The 24,547-nt window shown below is 54.4% G+C and overlaps 7 protein-coding genes across 7 annotated transcripts; 3 read left to right on the forward strand and 4 right to left on the reverse strand.

Annotated features, from left to right (window-relative positions):
- Positions 1–242: 242 nt before the first annotated feature.
- BO86DRAFT_107769 (WD40 repeat domain-containing protein) lies at positions 243–2,786 on the reverse strand. The gene is made up of 2 exons (XM_025665903.1): positions 1,747–2,786; positions 243–1,691 (listed from the first exon to the last, which is right to left on the reverse strand). Exons 1-2 carry the CDS (start codon positions 2,687–2,689, stop codon positions 253–255), a joined length of 2,382 nt encoding a protein of 793 aa, XP_025527020.1. The 5' UTR covers positions 2,690–2,786; the 3' UTR covers positions 243–252.
- A 1,233-nt stretch (positions 2,787–4,019) lies between these two features.
- btgE (putative cell wall glucanase (Scw11)) lies at positions 4,020–6,751 on the reverse strand. The gene is made up of 2 exons (XM_025669041.1): positions 6,257–6,751; positions 4,020–6,204 (listed from the first exon to the last, which is right to left on the reverse strand). The coding sequence occupies exons 1-2, from the start codon at positions 6,444–6,446 to the stop codon at positions 4,502–4,504; spliced, it is 1,893 nt and encodes a 630-aa protein (XP_025527021.1). The 5' UTR covers positions 6,447–6,751; the 3' UTR covers positions 4,020–4,501.
- A 2,201-nt stretch (positions 6,752–8,952) lies between these two features.
- Positions 8,953–9,614, forward strand: BO86DRAFT_107855 (uncharacterized protein). The gene has a single exon (XM_025665904.1). The coding sequence runs from the start codon at positions 9,048–9,050 to the stop codon at positions 9,525–9,527; it is 480 nt and encodes a 159-aa protein (XP_025527022.1). The 5' UTR covers positions 8,953–9,047; the 3' UTR covers positions 9,528–9,614.
- A 447-nt stretch (positions 9,615–10,061) lies between these two features.
- On the forward strand, positions 10,062–10,506 carry BO86DRAFT_314598 (uncharacterized protein; the record flags this gene model as incomplete). The annotated part of the gene is made up of 3 exons (XM_025668051.1): positions 10,062–10,142; positions 10,254–10,381; positions 10,470–10,506. The coding sequence occupies 3 exons, from the start codon at positions 10,062–10,064 to the stop codon at positions 10,504–10,506; spliced, it is 246 nt and encodes an 81-aa protein (XP_025527023.1).
- A 445-nt stretch (positions 10,507–10,951) lies between these two features.
- BO86DRAFT_389841 (uncharacterized protein) lies at positions 10,952–12,024 on the reverse strand. Its single transcript, XM_025672236.1, has 3 exons — positions 11,897–12,024; positions 11,470–11,547; positions 10,952–11,405 (listed from the first exon to the last, which is right to left on the reverse strand). Exons 1-3 carry the CDS (start codon positions 11,990–11,992, stop codon positions 11,388–11,390), a joined length of 192 nt encoding a protein of 63 aa, XP_025527024.1. The 5' UTR covers positions 11,993–12,024; the 3' UTR covers positions 10,952–11,387.
- A 1,754-nt stretch (positions 12,025–13,778) lies between these two features.
- On the reverse strand, positions 13,779–16,518 carry chs3 (putative chitin synthase activator (Chs3)). Its single transcript, XM_025665905.1, has 3 exons — positions 16,381–16,518; positions 14,197–16,308; positions 13,779–14,141 (listed from the first exon to the last, which is right to left on the reverse strand). Exons 2-3 carry the CDS (start codon positions 16,034–16,036, stop codon positions 13,897–13,899), a joined length of 2,085 nt encoding a protein of 694 aa, XP_025527025.1. The 5' UTR covers positions 16,037–16,308; positions 16,381–16,518; the 3' UTR covers positions 13,779–13,896.
- A 4,288-nt stretch (positions 16,519–20,806) lies between these two features.
- Positions 20,807–24,547, forward strand: chsF (chitin synthase CHS3; the record flags this gene model as incomplete). Its single annotated transcript, XM_025668059.1, has 2 exons — positions 20,807–23,514; positions 23,578–24,547. The coding sequence occupies 2 exons, from the start codon at positions 20,807–20,809 to the stop codon at positions 24,545–24,547; spliced, it is 3,678 nt and encodes a 1,225-aa protein (XP_025527026.1).

Genomic DNA, 24,547 nt, shown 5'->3' on the forward strand with positions numbered 1-24,547 from the left:
GCCACCAGTGCCACCACTCGTATTCGTCCAAGGGACTCCCTCCCTACGACTCCTACGTATGCCATGCCATTCTGTGCTCTGCCCATGCACCATGATGCAATTCGGCTACATACATACATACATATATATATACATGCCCACGAAAAATGGTCGTATCTTGAGTAGTCGGTATACACGCGTATACAATTCAATGGTATCTCCGCTAAACAATGCAAAATCACATAAATCATGACCCTACCCCTCTCTCTACAGTCACAATATCAGCGCCTCATGCTCCTCGTCCGTCAGGTTCCACAGAACCCGCTGCTGGCGCTCGCGCTCACTCAGAACACAGCGCTCGTCCTCATCCAGCTCCCCGTCCCGCAACCATTCGTTCGGCAGCCCCTGCGGCCCATACCGCTGGCCCCATTGCCGGCGTTCGTACTGCATGAACCCCCCGAAATGCTCGTCCGTGTTGGCCACCCAGATCGTGCTGCCGTCCGGCGAGTAGTCCGCCCCGCCAATCTCCCCGAAGAAGTCGTGCACCTGCCGGCTCTGATACGTCTGCGCGTTGACGATCGTGATCCGGTCCGCCGGCTCGCACAGCAGCAGCGTCCGCGACCCGCCCCCAACCGGCGAGAATCGCACCGACCGGTATCCGGCCACGTCCGACTCGATCTTCTGCAGCATGCGCCACATCCGCACGTCCCAGATGATCGCCGTCTTGTCCTGGTTGCTCGTCGCGATATGCCGCATGTCGGGCGACCACGCGCAAGCAAACCCAAAGTCGCGGTGGCCCCGCAGGGGATGCACCGGGCGTCCACTGTCCGCCTCCACCACCCATGCATCCGGCGAGTCGCCAATCACCGCCCGTAGCCGCCCATCCGGCGCCGTCGCCGTGCAGTTGATGGCGCGCGAGAGCTCGTAGTCCGCGACAAACGTGTTGGTCTCGCAGTCCAGAACGCGGAGATGCCGGTCGTTCGACGCAAATACCCCCAGCGGCGATCCACTGCTGCGACTCGGAACGATGTCGACGTGATTCGTGATGCCGTTCGGATCTTGCGTAACGTACCCCGCGATCCCTGGCCCATCCGTGCCCATGGCCCGTAAAGCGTATTCCCCTGCGAACCCGCCCGCAATCGTGATATCGTGCGCCGATCGCATCGTTGAGATCTTCATCGGCCCCTGCAGGCCGGATTCTACGGTCGGTTTGGATAGATCGATCATGCACCGCAGATCATCGTACGCGGGAACCCACGAGTAGACCTTACACTCGTGCGCAAAGTGCACCGTGTTATACGCCGCGGCGGACATTAGGTTCCGCAGTTGAAAATGCTCGATGCTGGCTTTGTGTTCCGTGTACATGGCCTTTTCGCGAAAATAGGTTTCGTCCCGTGCCAGTCGCGCGCCCGGCCGTTGGCGCGAGTACTCCAGATTATGATAGGACGTATACGACTGGTCTCGCAATCTCCGTGCATAGGACCGTTTCACCTGCAGAGCTTCCTTCCAAGGGATCTGCTGGATATCAAAGAAGTCCCATCGATACCCAGCCGGCCGGACGATTTCGGCCGGCGGCATCCACGAAAGCAGACTAGCGACAGCACTGCGTGACAGGGGGGCAGGGCCCATTGTAAATCCAGTGATTGCAGCGGTATACGACTGGCAAAGCCATTGTCCGATGAATTGGTCGATCGTCAGATTTCGTTCTTTCACTGTGAGGGCTGTTTAGAAATCCGTAGATAACGCTGGACACAGGGGAAATCTTACCCATCCCGGTGAGAGGGTCCGCGACATGCTGCTCATTCGGCGCTTCGATGCCGCTCGAGTCATCTCCCTCAGAGAATGAAGCATTGAAGTCGTCGTGAGCAGGGCCGGGACCAAGACCTGAAAATTGCGGCGCGTAGCCTGCATCCAATCCTTGATAGAATCCATCAAAGTCCACTTCCGACAGTGCTGCAGTGCTGCGACGGACCCGCGCCTCAGCATCCTCGAAATCGGATTCCTCATCGCCATCGTCCCTGTAGAATTTGTAGGTGTCATCGGGGTCATCATCCAACCCTGACAGGGAGGGGAGTCGTTCCGCCGCGATCGAAGGTTCGTAATCCATGATCAGGTCGGTCGTTTCATCGTCGTCGGTGAGATCGGAGATCGTCGAGGCGATATCATGCGCATACTCTGCGCCGGGGCTATCGTCATAATCGCCCATGTACGGTCCCAGCGGTACGCCGCCAACGTCTGAGAGCGCATCGGTCATCTCCGAATCGGAGACATACCACTCTCCCGGGGGAGAGGACGAGGCGAGGCGTGGGGTCGCTTGGTCGGCTCCACGACCATGACCGTAGTGGGAGAATTCCCGCGGCTCCAGCACGGCGTTGACGATTTCCGTCACCGCGACAGGGGCAGCGTCGCTCGGGGCATTAAGATATTGCGGAACGGCCATGAAAGCCGATAAGCTTGGATCGCTCATGTCAAGACCAGGCTCGGGGGCTGCGACGGCGTCTGCGGATGCGCCCGGCGGGTGATCCTCATCCGGTGGTGGCGGCGGCATCACGTCTTCACGGGCAACGGGTGGTGACAAGCTGAGATATTGTGATGAGAATCTGGAGACATGGCGTAGTGAAGGGTCAGAGTAGGAACCAGCTGCACGGACGGACGAGCTGGACGAGACAGAAGGAGAGTCGGGCCCAACCTGACCAGGCATTCCGGTCATCAGATGCAACGGAGTGATTCGGTTGGCGACGGGACTGGCGACCGCCTACTTTTCGGGCCACCAACTGAACTCAGTGCCCGCACCAACTGGTGGCGAGCGAACTGACTGACTGATAAGCAGCCGAAGCGGGCACGGGAAGTGCTGATTGGCACTGGGGCGGGTGGTACAGTACAGCCACGGACCAGGTCGAAGGGATGTCGTCCACGTTCTCTTTTTTTTTTCGCGATCGCAATCACACCCGGGGAGGGATCTTGGCTCTGCAGCCGATTTGGGTTGTTCACCCCGCAGCACAACTCCCTCCTCCCCCACACGGAGGGGACGGACACGGTACGCGATCACGGTCAGTGAGGGCGATGCGAGGCGGAGCCGGAGAGCGGGTAGGCGAAATGAGACAGACGCGCCTCTTTGCCTCGATCTAGTAGATATGAGGAGATATGAGCAAACAGGCCCGATCAGGAGGGGCAGGGCTGCAGTTTAAATTGTTGACAGGTGATACGCCACTTCAATCACACGCGGTGGTTTGAAAGGTGGATGGCGACACACAACCCCGGCTACAGGCGAGCGAGCGACCGGGGGGGGGAGGGAGGGAGGGAGGGAGGGGGAAAGAATTCAAGCGAGACCGGCAGCCCAGAGTTGCAAGAAAAAGCAAAAGGAAGGATTGGAGGGAGACGGGGAAAGAAATAGAAAGCCAATGTGCAGAAGCCTTCGAATTTTATTCCATTGGAAAAAGGTGGGCAAATGCAATGAAAGGGCAAAGGAAGAGGAAGTGGAAGTGGAAGTGGAAGTGGAGAGTTGCAGGAAGACCAACTTGGTAAGATGAAGTGGAATAATAGTCTAATACGGAATGGCTGAATGAGGGAATGAGGGGAATGGCGGGACAGACTGGATGGAAAGCGAACGTGCATCGGGGCTGTCACATGGTGGTGGTGGTGGTGGTGGGGGTACTGCGTATTGTACAGTACTTGCCTATAGGTGGTTTCCCTACCATGCCACTTCAACTCAGTAAGTACTTGTAGGAAGAAGGATCGTCGGCTAAATCTCATCCACTGCAGATGATTATTCAGGGAAAGATTGCTTTCTTTCTTCTGTTTGGTTGTTTCCTTTTTCCGAATTCACCTAATGACTAGTAGTAGTGGCTGTCTGTACAGTACAGTCCTACAGGAAGTAGTGTAGTGTACTTTTGTTAGGACCTCGGGTTAGTCAGCAGCTTGTCTCTGACCGCAACATCAGCTCGGATGCACAAACCCCTCCCAAGCATTGATCATTGATCATTGATCGAGTCCCTTGCATACTTCTACCCAGAAATTCAGGGTCGTCCTCATGAGTCTCGGTCAAACTGATGCATGCACTTGGACCCAAAGAATGTCATCGTACAATCGCTACATCACAGAACTCCACACCCACAGAAGCGAGCTCTTCGTCCAAGCGTCTCAGGACTCAATCCACAAAACAACGCAATTGTCAACTCGCTTCAGTCCCCATATCTAACCCCTACAGCGAATCTCTACGCGCGTCGTCTGACGTATTTTCATCGTGAATCCGTAATAAAATTAGCATATACAACTCTGAATCGGAAGAAAGGCGGATGCACCCGGTGAGTAGACACATTGATCAGAAGTCAGTCAGAAAGAAAAATGATATCTACTACAAATTGGTCCAAGTGTACGAAGAAGGGAAAAAAAGGTTGACAGTCCGATCGTATGTCATGCACCCGCGACGATTGGACCCACGAGAAAAGGAAGCAAAAGGGAAACTCCAAGCCAAATCAAATCAACACATGGCCTTTAACTGTACAGATCCAGTTCCAGATGCTTAGAACTGGTCAATGCAACCCCAGTACTGCTCGACGTCGAACTCGCCGGGGCTCTTCCACAGGTCGTTGGCGTACGAGAAGAAGACGGAGTCGCCACCGACGGCCTCACGGATCGCCTTGATGGCAGTAGCCTGCTCCGAGGCACCGGGGACGGCCGCACCGTTGGCGTTACCCTGGCTCGGCCAGCCGGTCTCCAGGTTGATGATGCTCAAGCCCGAGCAGATCTTCTTCAGGAGAGTGAACTCAGCAGTGGCAAAGGTACCGGCCTCCTCGGCGGTGGTCTCGGCGTTGAAGAAGGGGTGGATGTTGGCACCAAGGATGTCAACGGCGCTGCAGAGGTAGCTGGCGCCGTACTCCTGCCAGATGTCGACGGGCTCGGTGGTGGTGATCTGGCCAGTGTAGCCGGCAGCGGTGAAGGTGGTCTTGCAGGAGGTGATGAAGCTGGCAAGCGAGCTGGCATCGGTGTATCCGGAGGAGACAGCCTCGTTTCCGACGACGATCAGGCTAACCAGCTCCCACTTGCCCCACTCGGTGATGGCGGTGACCTGGCTCTCGGCACCCGAGGTACCGGTGCTGGAGATGTAGACACCGAGGATCAGCTTGAGACCGAGCTCCTCAGCAAGCTCGCCAATGACCTCGAGGGTGTTGCAGTCCGTGGAGTAGAGACGGATGTGGGTGAAGCCCTTGGCGGCAATGGTCTTGATGTCCGAAGTCATGGTGGCAGTGGTCTTGCAACCGTTGTCGTTGGTGTAAGGGGTGTAGGTCATACCCATCAGGCCGGTAGCGCTGACACCAGTGGTGGCAGCGGCGCTGGAGGAGCTGGCGGCAGCGCTGGAGACAGTGCTGGCCTTGACGCTGGAGGTAGCGGGGACGGCAGTGGTGGCAGGGACGACGGTGGTGGTAGCAGCGGCAGCGGAGGGGGTGGTCACGGCAACAGCAGCAGAGCTGGTGGAGCCGCTGAAGGGGCAAGTGTAGGTGTAGTCAGTGACGGTGACGGTGACAACCTCGGCGGTGTGGGAGTAGACGCCAGGGGTGACGGTGGACACGGCGGGGTAGGTCACGACAGCGCTGGAGGGGACATAGGTGGTGGTGGGGGCGATGGTGTAGGTACCAGCGGCGGGGCAGTAGTAGGTGGTGTGCTCAATGACGCTGGTGACGGTGGTGCCCGAGGGCTTGACGGTGGCATAGGGGCAGACAATGGTGGTCGAGGTCTCGACAATGGTGGTCACACCGCCGATGGTGTGCGTGCCGCTAGCCAGAGTGGTGACGGCAGGAGTGACAACCTGGGTGGTCTCGCTGACAGTCACGGTGGACGCAGGGATGGTGTAGACACCGGTCGAAGCGAAGGTGGTAACATCGGGGGTGGGCAGCACCACGGCGCTGGAAGTGGGAACGGCAGCGGCAGGAGTCGAGGTGGTCTCAACAACAGCAGCGGGGGCCGAAGTGGTCTCAACAACAGCAGCGGGGGCCGAGGTGGTCTCGACGGCAGGGACGCCGGTAGCACCGGTGGCGCCAGTCACGCCAGTGGCCTCAACACCCTCGGGGGTGGTGGTAGAAGCCTCACCGGGGGAGCCTCCAGCGGGGACGGTACCTGCAGACTCACCAGGAGTAGCGACGACGGTCACAGTGGTGTAGCTGGTGGAGTGGAGGGTGGTGACGACCTCGGAGACGACGGTCTCGGTGGCAGTAGAGACGGGCACGACTGGAAGAGGTTAGATGGCTCACTTCACCAGAGCAAAGCGACAGTAACTCACGGGTAGGAGTTCCCCAGACGGTGACGACCTCGGTGGTACAGCCGCAGGTCTCCTCGGAGGCGGAGGAAGCACCGGCCTGGACGGCACGACGCTGGTGGAAGGGCTCGTGGGCATGGCGACGGTGAGCACCATCAGCCAGAGCCGTACCGACGAGGGCGGCGGCCGCGGTAGCAAGGAAAGCACCCTTCATTTTGCGAGGTTGGCAAAGAGGGATGAGTCGGTGGTTGCGGTGATTTTAGTGATGTTCCGAATCCGGTAATCGCAATGAGGGCCCGCTGAAAGAGTGAAGCGGTGGTCAATGAATGTGGGTTGGGAAGGAGAGCACTGGAAGCACGTTGGCCTCTAGTATATTGTCAGGTCCGACCCGTGGAAAGGAAAACAATTCGAGACACGCTCGAGAGATGAAGGAAAGAACAGGTGAGAGAAGGAGGAGGAGGAAGGGAAAAAAGAGGGAGAAAGAGGGAAGAAGTAAGAAGATGAAAGGGCCGATTGGGGGGGGGGCGGTGGAAAGTAGAAAAGAAAGCGAAATCGATGGTGGCGCCCCTGGAGACGGGATGGCTGGTGATTGGCACTAACCAATGCAGGTTCTGGGCCAAAACGGCCCCAATTGTGGACAAAAAGTGAAATGACAGAAAGAGGAAAGAGGATAGTCTACTAGGGAGCAAGTTAGCAACACAAATCCACCAAGTCACAAAAGGGGGGCGGTGTGTGTAACTTCTTTCAGGGCTGCCAGGCACTGCCGGACCACGATTGGTGGCGGGTTTCACGATGGACTCGGATGGAGGGGAAGGGGGATAAGATGTGGGGGCAAGCATAAATAGGTCTAGAAGGGTAAAGAAGCTGGTTGTTATGGAACTATCTCGGCCAACCTCCTGTGTCTGCATGGTGCAGGACTGTTTGGGACTGCTATACGACTGAGCTGCAGTGATTGAAGCAAAGAGTGTATCTATCAAGGTACATACGTACTGGTATAGAGTGTAGGTACAGTACGGACTCCGGAGTAGTTGTTGACTGATCGAGTGGAACAGTAAGAAAACTCTAAATCGAACTACACCAAACCCATATGCTATCGAAGAATAGAGTTGAGAGCATCAACCTACTGAGTATCTGATTGTAAGTACTGTACTATCTGATTCAAGTTCCCCTATCGGTCCCATAGCCATAGTGCCAGTGATGGATCACAGCTCAGCCATGGATGATGAGTGTTGTGTTTTTGCGGGCTGCAAGGAACAGGAAACTTTGGCTGTGGACGCTTTCCCCAATCGGGTCACTTGGCGGGGCTCTTTTCCTCAGCCCTGGAGCCAGCCATTGGATGCATCAACAGCTTAATTTCCGGCCCTCCACCCCCACTGGCCAATGGATTCGACGGACCATCAGCCTAAGAGGGGGCCGTGAGATTTCAGGAGGTTTTCACTTGGGCCTCCAAGACTGGATGAAACCGCTGGCCCAGAAAAGAGGCAGAGACACAATCCCTGGAAATAGCAACAGTGATAGATATCATCCCATCCGCTCGGCTACCTTCATGGCGTTGCCCAGAGACTTGGAATACGGAAAGGATACTCTGTATATCATCTCAAGTCAATTCTAAATCCTGACCTCCAAGTCGCTCGCCCCTGAAAATTCGACGGAGGTATAACTCTGCTCCAACACACAGCCAATAATTGTCAATAGAGTCAACACCCATGGTGATCGGTGCTCCGGCAGGTGAATCTAGCGTGGAGGGCACCTTAAAACACAATGCCGATCCCCATCACCACCTTCAGCCCCCTCGGTTTTGAGGACCATGATGTTTTTGCTCTGGTGGAGCAGACTGCAGCCCATCTCAACGGTGACAGCTAGAGGTTACCCAGCAGCAGCCGAACTACCGAAGCCACGGCGGCGAAAAGAGGGAATTTGCTGTGTCAGAGTCGCCTCCTCGTGCCGTGCCCTTCGTTTATAGGGTCCCAAGGGGAAGGGGGGAGGGGGGAGAGGGGGGAGCGGGCTTTAGTCTACCCCAGACGATCCGGAGAATGGATTGCATTTGATCGGTCAGCCTCAGCCTCCGCCTCAGCCTCAGGGATTGTCACCTAGCATATCCGTAGTATAACTACCAGCAGTTCGAGGTACAAGAACCTTCGACAGGCTCTTGAGTCTACTGATTCCCGCACCTACTTTTTTTTTTTTTTTTTTTTTCTCTAGGATGTTGACGATCACTGCTCATTTTCTTCTTTCGATCAACACCCGGTCAGCCCGGTCTGGACCGAGTCAGTGCTGGTCCTCCACTGCGGACCGAGGTGCCCCTGATTGAGCTTGGCTTGAGTCTGTTGCTGGCGGAGGAGGGAAGTTGAACGGGCTCGCCAATACGCGAAATCAATAGTTCGGGTCTGGTGTGAGACACGGTGGCAGCCAAGTCTACGTGGTTTACCCCTGATTCAGTGGGAGGCGGGTTATAAAGGATGCGAGAGGGATCCTGGGGGCGTGACTGTTCATGTGTGCACCGCCAGTGCTATTCAGGGCATCCTCGGTTGGAACTTGGGGCGCAGCCGACTGGGGCGCAGGTAGTGGTAGTGCTGATGGTGGGATTCTGGAAGATTCTCCCCGGCTGGCGGATGCCGATTTGATGCCTGAGGCATGATGCTTGAGTGCACGGAGTCAAGACCGAGCGAAGTCGCAGTCGCAGTCATACTGCACTGGGCACCTTTAGAAAGTTCCCTAGAACGAGTCGGTTGCTAAGCTATAGAGCTATAGATCTGCTGGAGTAGACATTGTAATTTCCGCAGTGGTTGGTCAGTGACCTGGTCGCCAGCAATTTATGGTTGATTCAATCAACACCATCGCCATCGCATCACCATCACCATCACCACCACCACCACCACCACCACCACCTCAGAACAAACACTCCCCGATCTCAGAGCTTCCAAGAGAGAAGAACCATCCCGGCCTCTCAAATATATACTCCCACCCTCCGACACACCCAAGAAGCACACAGAAAACCACCGACCCAAACTCCCGGGACCCCATCGTACGACCCCAGCCAGACCGTACCATCACCTCACCTCATCTCACCATCCGATCATGCCACACCCACATCAACCACCACATCAACCACCACAACCACATGGCCCAAGCATACGATACATGCACACCGCATAGCCAATCCAGCCACCGCCACGAGTCCATTCCAGCCAACCAACCCAATCTCACCAATCCCACGCACCCCATTGGTGCAAATCCCCCATGTAAACCCGACAGCCCACTGCATACCTACATCCATGCACCCACGCCTTCTTAGCCTCGTGATACCCGTTCGTACTGTCCCCCGGACAATCTGGAACCCTCACCAGCCCCAAGAGCCCCAACCGGTTCAACCAGGCCGCATAAGGTGACCTCACCCGGAACACGACCTCCGACTTGATATCCAGCCATACTCACCTCGCCAACACTGCCCAAGAATCGCACCACCCCTCATGCTATCCTTGTAAACGCGAGCCCGATCCCACGGGAACTGTGCCATCCGGGTTGCGCTTCGTCGCGTTCCGCCGGATGAGACGATACGCATCCTCTATCGGGAGTAAAACTAGAGTAGAGAGGCATAGTAGAACCAGAGCGATACAGTGTAGTTAGTAGTATATAAGCTTCGAACCAGATCCCGGATCCCCTCGACCTCAGCATCAGCATCCAGCAAAGCATCAAGCAAAGCACTCGGGATTTGATCCAACTTACATCCCAAGTATACCTTACCTTCCTCTACAACCAATCACCAATCACATCACCACATCCTCCACCTACCTTACTTTTGGTATCCTGAAGAACCACCCAAGCCAAAATGACCAACACCACCACATCCAAGGCCCGCCTACAGAACGACTTCGGCGCCGATCTCTGGGTGAAGGACCGGCCGAAACATGTTCGTTTCCCCCCCCCCCCTTCCTTTTCATCCCCTTCCCCGAAACCCAACCTCACAAACCCCCGTCAAGAATTTCCGACCAAGAACGGAAGACTGACACGAATGACACAGCACGCAACCGCAGGCCGAGGCCTCTTCGCCGGGCTGCAGGACACGAAGCGCTACAACGTGGACTCCGGGTGGGCGAAGCGCAGCACGGCCGATTCGTCGCAGGGCTTGTTTGGGTTGTTGTGGAGTCGGTATGTTTCTTCTAGCTCTGGGGTTGGAGTTGAGGGTGACTATGGGTTGTTGGTTCGGTGATGAGATGCTGACTTGTGGTCTGGACAGATTTACCGGGGGTTCGTACCGGCCTCCGACGGATTAGAGCATTTTCGGGCTCTGGGGAAGGAAGATGGGCATGCTTGTGGTTCTCTTCGTTGTATCTTCTTATGTGTATGTTTGCGTGGGTGTTGGAGGTTAGGGATTGCATTTATTGCTTATTGTTATCTTCGAGGTGCTTCTTTCTTATCGGGTGGGATTGATATTATATTATCGAATAGGGAGATGTGCATATCTGGGTGGGTGTGATGGATCCGCTGAGGTCAAGGTTTGCTGTAGGTAGGGGATGGCTAATGCATAGTAACATATGGTCCTGTACGTGTGTGTAAAAGTTTGAGGCATCTGTGCTGATCGGATCTACCCTTGTTTATAGTGCTGGTCATTGACCACGGTAGTCCTGGGACTGACATTAGTACTGATGCCCTTTCTCGTAAAACAACTCAGGGAGAAAATTCAGCACGTAGACTGACGAGTCACAAAGGATACCAAGATTGCCAGACCTACCCGTGACTGCTAAACCGTACCGTATATGTGGTCAAGAACTGTCCCAGTATACAACGAAAACCAAGTCCATTCGTTTTCCAGTACGCTATCCCTCAATCAGCAAGACAAACATCACCCAGCCGAGCAGGTATCATCCTCAGAATCAAGAATTCTGTTCCTATCGAACACTCAAATCCCACTCGCAAGCATGACGCAGTCAATTCCACTCATTAATCCGCTATCGATCCACCACACCTCCTCCATTAGCCATCCACCTACCCATAGTCCTCAAAACCCACAATCATTGCCTTGCAACAGCTGATATCACCCCTGTACCATCATGGACCACCGTGACCTCGATCCATCACCCACAGCCTCACAACCCACAAACCACTCCCTGAACTTCAGCCACGAACCGCATCCTAACAACCACGACTCCCCGAATCAAGGACGGTGGCACCGCTAAATCAAACTCAGTCAGCCCATCTTCACCAGTAATCCCCAACGGAGAAAACAAAAAACTCACATGATCAGCCCCGCAATACAAGGGCACGCAGCAGCCCATGCCGCTCGTGGCGTTGGCGACACACGCTCTATCGTTCAGCTGCGGTGCTTGTCAGTGTATATCCTCCATATAAATATCATCATCATTGTGGACAAGTAGAGGAGGGTGGGTTCAGCCGGGGGGTTCGCATCACACTGGAGCCGGAGGGTCAGGGTCCGTGAGAGGATTGAGTCCAGAGGAATCCATCGGGGACAGACACTTGACTCCCTAATAGGGATCATCTGGATCGGTCTCATCCAATACCTAGAACCCATCCCATCCCCACCGCAATCTTCAAACAACCCCCGTATAGAATGAGGTACGCAACCCCATAGACCAAACCAGCAATCCCCCCCCCCCCCCCCCTCAACAAACACAACACAAAGCCCCAAGAGAAGAAACAACTCACCCCAACGCACGAGAGCTCGATATTGAACATCCCATTCTCCGCGGGCCGGGCGGCCGTCAACGAGGCGAGGAGGGCGACGACGGCGAGGAAACGCATTTTTCAAGACAAATTGTGGAGATTCGAAAAGGATTCTGCAAGAGAAGAATACTGTCGTTAGCAAAAACAAGCAAGCACAGCACCCAAAACCAACAATTCCCCAAATCCAAACCCCCCCGATACGCAAAATCTCCGACGCCACACCACCACCGAACCCAAAGAATGAAAGTGGCAAACAAAAAGTTATGACACATACCAGCAGTTAATGCTATCAATCACTCAACTGCAAGAATTCAAGTACTGTACCTCCGGAATGAGGCAGACGATAAACAACGTGGGCAGTTAACTGTCCTGCTGGGGCAAAGAATGTGGTGTGGATGAAAAACGAATTCGAGAAACCGGGAACCGGAAAATGTGATTGATCTTCTGGGCAAGGTCAGGTCAGGTAGGGGTAAAACACAATGACGCGCGCAAGGGCAGGGACCCCAACGTTCTTATGAAGGCGTGTGTTCGGTGGTAGATCCCTTCCCTCCTGTTTTGAGGTGGCCTGGTGGAGTGGGTGGGTGGATGGGTGGCCTTGGCTTTCTTGACTCGGTACTTGATAAGTGTCCGGTCGGTCACTTTTTTGGGTCATAAAATATTTTGGGGATTTTTTTGGATTTGTCTACGGTCACTAGAGTTATTTTTGGAAATTTTGGTCATCTTGAATAAATGGGAGATGTAGTGCTGGTGTTGGGAAAGTAGCCGGTAAACAGCAACAGCAGCAACAGCAGCAGCAGCAACAAACCCGTGAAACAGTAATCGGCGGGATCGGCGCGGGAATCCCTGCGGAGGGAAGTTGTGGATCGGCAGGGGAAGAGGAGGGGGCGGGAGAGAGGGGCCAGTCGCGACGTGACTGGTTTCCTGCCTCCAGTCTTACTGTACCCGAATACAGTGCTCTCCGTACTTTTCCCTACAGCAGGGCAACTCGGGCGTCGCGAGTGACAGGCAAACCCCCCGACCGACCGATCGGCCCCAAACTCCAGGCTCCATACCACCACCACCACCACCACCACCATCAGAGTGGGATCGTCACGTCCAAAGCCCAATAGTTTCCTGGGTCTCTGCGCTTGGCGGGTACACTAGTGATGAAACGGTGCTGCAGGATCATTGCAGGTGCAGTGCCCCGTGTTGGACATTATTGCACGTACTCGTATATACGGAGCTGTCCTGCACTCAGTGTGCACTGAGCAGCCACCATGTTTTGGTTTCAAGGGGCTGAAGCATGACAGTACAGTACCTACAGCGTATATCATGTTGGCATCATCCTGACATTCGCGAGGCTTGATCTCATCTCAATCTACTCATATCTCACCCTCGCCATAAAACCATGCTATAAGTGCTGCGGTGGAGTGCGGTCGCTTGGCTATCTCCTTTCACCGAGTAAGTTCACCTGTCGATCGCAATGGGTACCCAAGCGAGCGGATCGTCGTACGACTATTCAGGAGTCAGATGCCCCGTGTGTATGTCCCTACTACACCTATGTCACTATTCAGGAGTCGGTCAGATACTCCCATGTTACCAGCCTCCCACAAAGCATCAAGTCGCCGGGGCATGTGAAGAGTCAATTCGCCGTATATCTCGAATCCCACAACCCGGGACAACACACAAAAGTTCATGCTGGTACAAACGTGGAACCCGACTATGCATACATACACCAAACGCATCCCAAAATATACAGGTTCATTAGTAGTCCAGTGTGTCCAAAAATCAGTGCAAGTGCTGTGCTGCTGTGCTATGTAGAATGCCAAATCCCTCTGGTATAACGAATGTCTCAACCAAAACCAAGAACCAAAAAGCTAAATGGCCACGCAGGTGGTGAAAGAACTGTAAAAGCCGCCAGATATACTCGTGCACGCAGGAACTAGAAAATGCTGAAGCGTTTCGGTTTGCCCTCTATATTCCATTTAGTCTCGTCTTCATTCCTATGTCAAATCACCACACTTACCAGCCTTCCCACTCGACTTCTTGCCCTGCCCCGCATCCGCAGCCCCTTGCCCTGGTGCAACCCCATCGGCGGCCGCTCGAATAGTCGCCAGCCGATTCTTCGCCCGCTCATCACCTTGTTCGGCAGCCTTGACGTACCATACGTTGGCTTGCAGCGGGTCGCGTCGACAGCCAATGCCCGTCTCCGTGAAATACCCAATGGCATATTGGGCTTTCACCAAGCCTGTCGAACACAAAAGTCAGCATTGAAACCGACCACGCCAAAGCAATCAACTTACCGGATTCGGCAGCACGTTTGGCCCATTCGTACGCCTCCTCTTCGTCCTTCTCAAGGACAGGCTCAGCTCCAATCAGATACCAAGCACAAAGGGCCATCATGGCCAGAGGATGGCCCCCCTGTGCCGCCCCCGTGTAGAAGTGAATCGACAAAGCCGGGTCGCGCGGACAATCCAACTTGCCGTGCTCGTAGGCATCTCCCAGGCGATAGCTGGCCTCCACGTGCCCCAGGTCCGCCGACTTCGTGAACAGTTGCGCGGCGTACGACGGGTCCAGAAACACGTCATCGCCATAGCCCGTCTCATGCAGCAATCCGAGCTCATACGGGCCAGAATTGTACTGCTCGTCCGCGGACTCGGCCGCACGCTTCAACCACTTGATCCCCTCGCGGTACCGTTTGCCGAGACCCATGTCGCCCGCAAGACAGGCCTTGGACATTCGCAGCATAGCGCCCGGGTGATTCTTGGATGCTGCTTGTCGATAGAACTGTTGCGCCCGGGCAGCCTCCACCCGGGTACCCCAACCAAACTCAAAACACAGGGCCGCCCGATAGCATGCCTCGACGTGTCCGTGTTTGCTGGCCGCCACAAACAGCGGGAACGCTCGGTCATAATCCTCCTTGCCCTTGCTGAACAGTCCTGATGCGTATCCGTCCGCAATGTAGTATTGCGCGAACGGGTAGCTCCGATCAGAAAGCCGCTGGAGGATCGACTTGGCTTCTTTCAGCAATCCACCCCGAGTGATCTCTGCAGCTTTACGTCCGTACACGGCAGAGGCATCACCACCAAGTCCATCCGGTGGCATGTCCAGCGCGGCATTAACCATGAACAGGGCAAACTCATACTGAACGGCCGGGTCGTCCGTTTTCTTGACATTGGCCAAGTACATGTCAAACGTTTGCTTGTGGCTCAGCAACGAAGCATTATTTCCGATCGCCGACTGCAGCTGGGAGTTGCCGAACTGCACGGGAGCCGGACCAGGTTGGGGGTAGTGGCTGTTGAGCTGATCGACAAAAGACAGTGGCCGAACGTCGGGCGATGCAACAGACTCTCTTGAAGATGACCGGCCCTGGAGATATGGGGATAGATGAGGGGACCGATGGCGTCCGTCACCGACGCTGGACGTGAACGAGTACGTCGACCGCGGTCGGGGTCTGGCGCTCAAATAGCCGCTCGTGCCCGAGACGTTCTCCCCGGATCCAGTGGCCGAGGACTGTGAAGGGACCTCATAGGGACGGTGGTGGTAGTGCAAGGGCTCGTAGACCTCTGGCGTCTCTGCGCTGCTATCCAGACTTTCCCGCGGTGAAACATTTTCATTCTCTTTTGGAGCTGGTTGGTCGACGGAGGATGAGCTGGTAGTTGCAAGGCTGTCGGGCTGTTCTCTGGAGTTGGGGTCGACCACGGACCACGAGCCACTGCTCGTGGGCGTGTGGCCATATACTAACTGCCGCGGCGCTCGATATAGTTCTCCCTCACGTGGAGGTGCATTGTCGATATCCTTCCCGTGCGTCGGGGATTTTTCTGCAAGCGCCAAGTCTGAAAAGGCAGCGCCCGTAAGTGACAAAGCATATTCGTCGTCGCGGAAATTCTGGACCGGCTGGTCGACCTCGCCATGAATCCGCACTCTCGGAACCTGTACAGGCTGAAGTGTCTTTTCATCAGTCGCCGGCGATCGAGACGGCGGCGATTGTTCGCGCGTGGAAACCATATTTAATTGGTGATGCGAGCTGGGTCGTCGGGGTGTTTCGTGACGCGACGAGAGAAAGGGCGGAGATGAACGGAGATAGACCGGAGGAGGGGAAGGCAGCGGCTGAGAATACCTACTGGCCTCAGTGCTTGCCATTGAAGCGACTCCTCACTATTTCGGGGTGTACGTAAACCTCCGAGTTGATTTCTCCAAATTGTCAAGCTGGGTGTCTGATTCTTAATCCTTGCAGGATCCAAGCGTGGCAGACTGGCTGAGTCTAAGCGCTGGTCATGTAGGCAGCCATGAAGCAGGTCAATGAAGTTGAGGGTATTATTCTGGAGCGACTGATGGGATGTAAAGACAACGTCAACCAGAGATGGGATGTGCACCGGTTATCAGGCGACCAGGGACTGAGAGGTGTGGAGAACCTGGAGACGATGGGTCAATGAGAAGACGAAAATCGGGGGGGGGGTTCCACCGGGCAGAATAGACAGGCTTACCTAGTCAAATCTGTTGAAGGAACCGTGGTGATGATCGGTACCTCCGAGAGTTCATTCCGCCCTATACAAAAAACGAAAGGAGATTCACTAAGGACGAACGAGAGTCAGGAACTTGGGGGGGGGGGGTGAGGGAGACACAAACGACAGTAACACGGCCAGAAGGGGAGAGAGAGGAGGGGAACTTGAAAGGAACTTGGAAGAGTTGTGTGGTGCGGTGATGAGAAAAAGAGAGGAAATGGCGAGAAGGGACGGACCAGAGGAGAGAGACTAGACTAGTCAGTATGTACAGTATAGTATACAGTATGTATGGAGGTACTCAGAGAAACAGAACAGTACAAAACACAGTGGTTTCTTTTTGTCTTTTGACTCTTTTAGTGCCGGTGGCCCCTCAAACTTACTAGTAACTAGTAGTAAGAAGCTAACCAGCTAAGCCCCTCTAGGGTTAGTCAGTAGTTCGTCAGTGGCTTTAGTGGCTCGGAATAAAAATAGCGCCGGAGAGGCGTGGGAAACATTACGAGCTGCTGCTGCTGCTGCTGCTGCTGCTGCTAATGTACAGTATGTTTCACTCTTTCACTCCAGGCTGCTTCCTCCTCCATGCGCTTCTCCCCCCCCCGTATCTGGGCATTCCTCCCATTCAATATCTGGCCTCGCTGCTACGATCTGTGATCTGTGATGATACAAGTCGCGTCATCGATGCCCTTTTATTGCTGTTCATCCATATCCATGTCTACAGGCGAATGAGACTCTTTCTCGTTCTGCGCCGCCTGACAAACCGATGCGATGTCGCCATGACTCTGACTCTCAAACGAGTTTTTCGCACTTGCCGAGCAAGTCACGGCGTCCAAAGACTACCACGTCAGCAACTATTAATACCCCTTAAAATGGTCGATATTAGGACCATGGCGCTACAGCCTATCAAAGCATTCCTGCCAAGAGTGCCAATAACCGCTTCCTTTTCCCCACGGGGCATCGCCATTGCAAAGGATCCTCGGACGAAGATCGCAGGCGCTTCCAGCCCTCCAGCAAGCCCTTTTCGCATCGCATTGACGGTGACAACTCTTTTAGCCTGTTCAGCCGCGGGGTCATGAGATGCCTCCCGGAAATGACTACTGCAGCTCAGCGCTAGGCTACGGCGGCCACTCCATCGCTAACAGTCACGATTCGCACCGGGTATAGTCAGCTGGGAAAGCCCCGACGGCCCTGTTGGCGTGACCGTGGTCCAGTACCTCTGTAGTGATTCTCCCGCTTGCCGGCTGCTTCCAGGCTTGATCGCGACGACAAAGTTCATCGGGTTGCTCCTGAGCGCCAGTCAGCAAAACGACGGAGGTTGTCGAACCTGCTCTTCGGGTGGCTCCCGCAGCAGAGTGACTACATGTGTGTCATCGGCTAGGACGTATCAAAATCTGGCCGAATCGTTCATGAAAACTTGGAGACCTGTTCCTGGGTAGGTCGTAGGTTTCCCGGGGAGATCGGAGTAATCACAATTTCGTCAGCGGCAAGCACATAGTTAACTATTGAATGCTATACTTCCGCGCATCTCGTATCGCTAGCCGATCGGTCGACTCGCCCAAGCTGACGATGTCGATGCGATAGACTGCCTCTTACACAACATGATCTGAGTGTGTACTCATGCAATGCATATAACCCTTCGACAATGGCGCGTTGGGCGTGTTTGATAAGGCGGTGGTGCACGGTTCGCCTTAAAGCGGTAACAAGGCAAGAAAAGCATCGACCCCAGAGACAGTCCCAAGGCATATTCAAACTGTCGAGAGAAGCTTTTGTTCGCGATACGCACAAAGCGGTGTAGCAAACCCCTGATGAGCAGAGTAGCAGAATAACACCAATCGCGTAGTAACAGCCAAGAAAAAGTCAGTCTGCTGTGTTTTCCAGACAACAATCCGCACAGGTTTTCGGGCAGTGACCGTTTGCTAGTGGGAGGTCGTCAATTTAAAGATAACTGTCGAGTTGACATCATAACTGAAGGGACTATAGGGTCGAATCCAGATAACAACTGATAACCACCCTCGATGCGCGTTGGTCGGTTTGCCGGGTGCTTTATCCCAGTACAGGGCCGAACGCCGACATGCAGGCCTGTCGTCGAAGATCAGGGTCCATCAGATGCGACGCTTAGGTGATCCATCACACTTGCAGCAGAAGAATTGGTTCGGCCGGGGGGTCGCGGCCTAGCCTTCGAGACTGGGTTGCGAGGAAGTATAAGTTGATGGATCCACACTAGCACTGACGGTCTGCTTGGTGGTTCGCAGACAATGAACAAGACTCCTAGTGTCCTTTAGCCTGGTTATTTTTTGCCTTTTGCCCCCCTTAATTCGAGGCTTCTTATGCTCGAGCTGACTGTCAGCCCAACGACAGGAGCCATCGATAAATTACCACTCCACGCACAGGCCACCCACGGACAAGGCCTTTGGAGCCAGGAAACCACTTTGCGTCCCATCGGGCTGAGCAAACGGTGAGCGACAGCGTATGACCTATCAGGTGTAACCAGGTACGATGAGACCATTTTTAACCGGCAAGACGTTGCTCGTCGATAATGTCAACCAAAAAAAAACGGGAGCCGAAAAAAACCTGAGAGTCACTGGACCCTGCGGGTAGGGTGCAGTGTGGCGACGAGTCCACCCGATTCGCCTTCAAAAATAGAACGATGCATGTGTATGGTCGGGTAGTTTAGTTATCCATGAGGTACTGTATGTACTGTACGGACGACATGCTGAGACAATGTGTCATCGACCGACCGTAAGATCTGCAGGTTGACCGATGTTGACACGGTTGACACTGGACACTGACACTTGAGAACAACATGAGAACAACATGAGAATAGACCGGGAGATACTAGAAAAAGCCAGTGATTCTGGTTGTGACAATAGCTAATCAGAAATTGATTCTTTACCGAGTTAACTAGTAACAGTATTAGTGCATTGAATGATTGATCAGTTGATTATCTAACGAGAGGGGCGGAGCTTCTTGTGTGAAACCCACTAAACCCGATCGAGCCCGGTGGCCTGTCCGGCCGGAGCACAGAACCCAATCAAGCCAGGGTCTTGCTCTCGACCTTGGATCCCTCAGCTTGGACTGCATGCTTCTCCATTCTCTCTCTTCTCTACCAGTCTCTGCCTGATTGTCTCAGAATTGGAAAAGGAACAGAATGCAGAAAGTGGGCTTTGATAGACATTCACTTTTTTTCTTCAGATGCTATGCCCCCCAGCGATTTGCGTGGGCCGGTAAGATTCGCTGTTTACTGGTCTGGCTGACAAGTTACCTGTTAAGTTAGTTACTTGTTAACTTGCTTAGCGGGGCACACGCCTCAGGCCATCCATTGCCCCTAGCGACCGCCCGCAGCAGCAGCAGCACAGTATCGGAAGACTGTTTGTGTACATACGTACGTACAACATACAGTACTCCCTCCGTACGCAGGATTTATCTCATTCATCTGATTTCATGCCACAGGCCAGTCATCGTCATATCTCATCCATCAATTTCCTCCTATTCTTATTCTTCTTCTCCAAAGACATCAATCATCGTCCACATTCCTCCCATCATCTGTCACCGCTGCCTGCCATTTTTTAACCCCACCAGCATTCTTTCTTTCTCGCCTTCCTTCGCTGATCGGATGGGCCCGACTCGACTGGCTTGGCAACGATAAGAAACGGGTCCCCCGTGATCTTTTGAAGCAACGTGGGAAAGAGACCCGGCGTAAGAGTAAGATTCAATATTTGGATACGGGCGGTACCTTTGGTTGAACAATCTTGGGTGCCCGTATTTCCTCGACTAACCTCTAAGTTATCTAGCCTACAGGGACTAGACTCTTTCACATTGCTGGTTACTCCGCACTATCGCCCGCAGCGCCGTGGTTTCGCCCATCTCCCCTTTCCTTTTCCACCACTTACTCTTCATCCATTGCGCTCGCTCGATCACCTCACTGGTGTGCTCCAGTCACTCGTTCCTTGGCAGCAAAACTCCCGCCTGTTGTATCCGCATCCGCACTCGCTTTCTGTCCAGAAATCTCTCCCTGTTTCTCCACATTCATTCCTGGATTGCTGGTCCACGGAGGATTTTCGAGCATCCAACTACGGAGCTGCCAGCAGCTGTATCCCGCTCTGCGCGCATCGCCTGCATTTCCGGGGAGAAGCGTCTTCTGCCTACGAAGAACCTAAATTCGGAATAAATTGTCGTAAAGCCATTACTCACAACTGTTGTTTATGCTAAGGTGAAGGTGGGTAAGGTCTTTCCTTGATGCTATCTTATCATGTCTTCCCCAACTGTCTGCATTTCACATGCAAACCACGCGCAAAACCAACATGTGGGCAGTTCTGCCTTGTTCGCATGCATTCCAGAAGTCTCCTGCGCCTTTGCGACCGATGGCAATGAATCACTAATCTAAATCCCCAATCTCAGGCACCAGACCAGGGCCATGTCCTTACCTCAACGTCCGGGGAAGGCTTCCCCGCGACGAGAAGAAACATTTGACTCGTATCGCGAATCTTCGCGGAGGCGCCATCGTACCCGCGAGTCGACAGGCCACCATGATCACGAAGACAGCTCCCCGTCGGGACATCGCCACCACCGGCACCATCGCTCACGCAGCTCCAGGAGACGAAGTGATGCGGATGTGGAGAGGGGCGACTGGGGGACAGACTCGAGGAATCGAAAGAGCTTTGTGAAACCGGAACGCACCCGAGTGGACCAGAACCATCCTCATTACCACTATCGCCAGAAGTCGCAGAACATGCCAACCTACCCGTCCCAGACGGGGGACGGGCCGACGATGGGTCGCGAACAGGAAGCAGACACAAACAGCTCACGAAGCTCGGAGTCCAAAGGGAAGACAGGGGTATACGTCACTCAGGGAAATGTCAATCAGCCGATGGAAAGAGTCCCCAAGAAACGTCGCATCAAGAAGAGAAGATCATCTCGCAGAATCAAGAAGACAGCCGCTGCTGCAGAAAGAGAACGCCAGAAAGCGCTGGAGCAGGTCCGTCCACCCAGTCCTTGGACCACCTATTGCGCCATCATCACCTTCTGGGCCCCCGATTTTATCCTGAGGTGCTTCGGCATGCCGCAGAAGGCCCAGAGAAGCGCCTGGCGGGAGAAGATCGGATTGATCAGTATCATCTTGCTGATTGGGGCATTCGTCGGTTTCCTCACCTTCGGTTTCACGGCTACCGTTTGCGGCACTCCCCCGACTCGGCTTAGGGTCAATGAAGTCAGCAGTAGCTACATGATCTTCCACGGTCAGGCATACGACTTGTCGCACTCGACGCACCCAGCGGCCGCGGGCATCCCGGCTGGGACTAACGTACTCTGGGATTTATCGCATAAATACGGAGGCCAAGACGGTAGCTTCTTCTTTCAAGAGGTCAATGGAGAGTGCAAGGGCTTGATCACTCTTGCCGATGGATCTGATGTGCCTACAAACTCGGATGGCGACCTTGCGTGGTACTTCCCGTGTCATGCGTTCAACCAGGACGGTTCGTCCGAGCCGAACATGACGGAGTCTTACTACCTCGGCTGGGCCTGCCACACTTCCGGGTCGGCTCGCAAGTCGTTCTATAACTTGAAAAGCTCCGGTGATGTGTATTATACGTGGGAGGATACCAAGAATAAGAGCAGGAATCTTGCCGTCTACTCTGGCAATGTCTTGGATCTGGACCTTATACGGTGGTTCGACACAACGCAAGTCAAATACCCGAAGAAATTTGATGAGCTTCGTGAGAACTCGGCCGTGCGCGGGGTCGATCTCACGTACTACCTGCAGACTGGCGAAGAGAAAAAGATCGGCAAGTGTTTGTCTCAGATCATCAAGGTCGGCAGCATCGACACCGACACGGTTGGCTGCATTGCGTCCAAGGTGGTGCTTTACGTATCACTGATCTTCATCCTCTCGATTGTGGTGGTGAAGTTCATCTTTGCCTTACTTTTCCAGTGGTTCCTGGCCAAGCAATACGCCCCGGCTCGGACGAGTATGGCAGCTGACTCCAAGACGCGAAACCAGCAAATCGAGGACTGGTCAAACGACATCTACCGCCCGGGCCCACGAGTCGCAGACCAGACTATGCTGGAGCGGCCCGGTAAGAGGGCCAGCTTCTTGCCGACCACGTCTCGCTTCTCTAGTCCCTACACCGTGAGCAACGGGGGCAAGCAGAAATACCAGTACGTGACGATGGCCAGTCAGAACTCGACCACCCGCTTGGTGCCCGGTGGGAGCAACTCCGTGTACAGGCAGAACTACAACGAAAGCGGGGGTAGTTTGACGGCTGATGGTTCGCGCCATGCCAATTCGGCGAGTCGATCTAGCTTGGCACTTCAGGACTCCCGATATTCAACTGCGATGCCGGAATCGGAGTCTGCTGGACTAGGTGGCTTCGTTCATGAAGCGGTCATTCCTCAGCCCCCTCCCGAGTGGCAGCCGTATGGCTTCCCCTTGGCTCATTCTCTATGTCTGGTGACTTGTTACTCGGAAGGTGAAGAGGGTATCCGCTCCACGCTGGACTCAATTGCCATGACCGACTATCCGAACAGCCACAAAACCATCATCGTGATCTGTGATGGAATGATTAAGGGTAAAGGCGAGGAGTTTTCCACCCCAGAGATTGTTCTGCGCATGATGCGTGATCCGATCGTCCCGATGGACGAGGTCCAGCCCTTCTCTTATGTTGCCGTGGCCACCGGATCCAAGCGGCACAACATGGCCAAGGTGTACGCTGGTTTCTACGACTACGGCACAAACTCGATCATTCCCGAGGAAAAGCAGCAGCGCGTGCCCATGATGATTGTTGTGAAGTGTGGAACACCGGCCGAAGCGAACCAGTCCAAGCCCGGTAACCGTGGTAAGAGAGATAGTCAGATCATTTTGATGTCTTTTCTGCAGAAGGTCATGTTCGATGAACGGATGACGGAGCTGGAGTTTGAGATGTTCAACGGGCTTTGGCTGGTCACCGGGATTCCGCCGGACTTCTACGAGGTTCTTCTGTGTGTGGATGCAGACACCAAGGTGTTTCCGGACAGTCTGACGCACATGATCTCGGCCATGGTGAAAGATCCGGATGTTATGGGATTGTGTGGGGAGACGAAGATCGCCAACAAGACTGACAGTTGGGTTACAATGATCCAGGTTTTCGAGTAAGCTTCTCTTCTTTTTATGATTCAGCTCTTATTGTGGGATCAAACTAAGCAATCATCTAGATACTTCGTGTCTCACCATCAGGCCAAGTCATTCGAGTCGGTCTTTGGCGGTGTGACCTGTCTTCCCGGATGTTTCTCGATGTATCGTATCAAGGCGCCCAAGGGCGGGCAAAACTACTGGGTCCCAATTCTCGCCAACCCGGACGTGGTCGAGCACTACTCGGAGAACGTCGTGGACACCCTCCACAAGAAGAACCTGCTTCTCCTGGGCGAGGACCGCTATCTGTCGACACTCATGCTCCGAACCTTCCCCAAGCGCAAGCAGATCTTCGTGCCGCAGGCCGTGTGCAAGACCCAGGTCCCCGACAAGTTCATGGTGCTGCTCTCCCAGCGCCGCCGGTGGATCAACAGTACCGTGCACAACCTGATGGAGTTGGTGTTGGTGCGCGATCTCTGCGGCACCTTCTGTTTCAGCATGCAATTCGTCATTTTCATCGAATTGGTGGGTACACTCGTGCTTCCGGCCGCCATTGCCTTCACCTTCTATGTTGTTATCAACTCGATCGTCCACCGGCCCGTCCAGGTGTTGCCCTTGGTTCTGTTGGCTTTGATCTTGGGACTACCGGGTGTGTTGGTGGTGGTAACCGCCCACCGGATGGTGTACGTGCTGTGGATGCTGATCTATCTGCTGTCGCTGCCCGTGTGGAATTTCGTGCTGCCGACGTACTCGTATTGGAAGTTCGACGATTTCAGCTGGGGCGACACGCGGCAGACGGCGGGCGGCAAAGACAAGGGCCACGAGGCGGGCGAGGGCGAGTTTGACAGCAGTCAGATCACGATGAAACGGTGGCGGGACTTCGAAAAAGGTGCGTTCCCAAGCATGGCTTTCCTGCTATACCCCACTTCTTCCGCCTTTTCCATTTCATTTATTATTGCCTTGAGCCCGGGCGTACTAACGTCGCTTCTTAATAGACCGTCGCCTCCGCATGCAAATGCAAGCCAGCTATCCTCCTTACCACCATCAGCATAA

Source organism: Aspergillus japonicus, assembly GCF_003184785.1.
Source record: "Aspergillus japonicus CBS 114.51 unplaced genomic scaffold BO86scaffold_29, whole genome shotgun sequence".
Taxonomy (NCBI): domain Eukaryota; kingdom Fungi; phylum Ascomycota; class Eurotiomycetes; order Eurotiales; family Aspergillaceae; genus Aspergillus; species Aspergillus japonicus.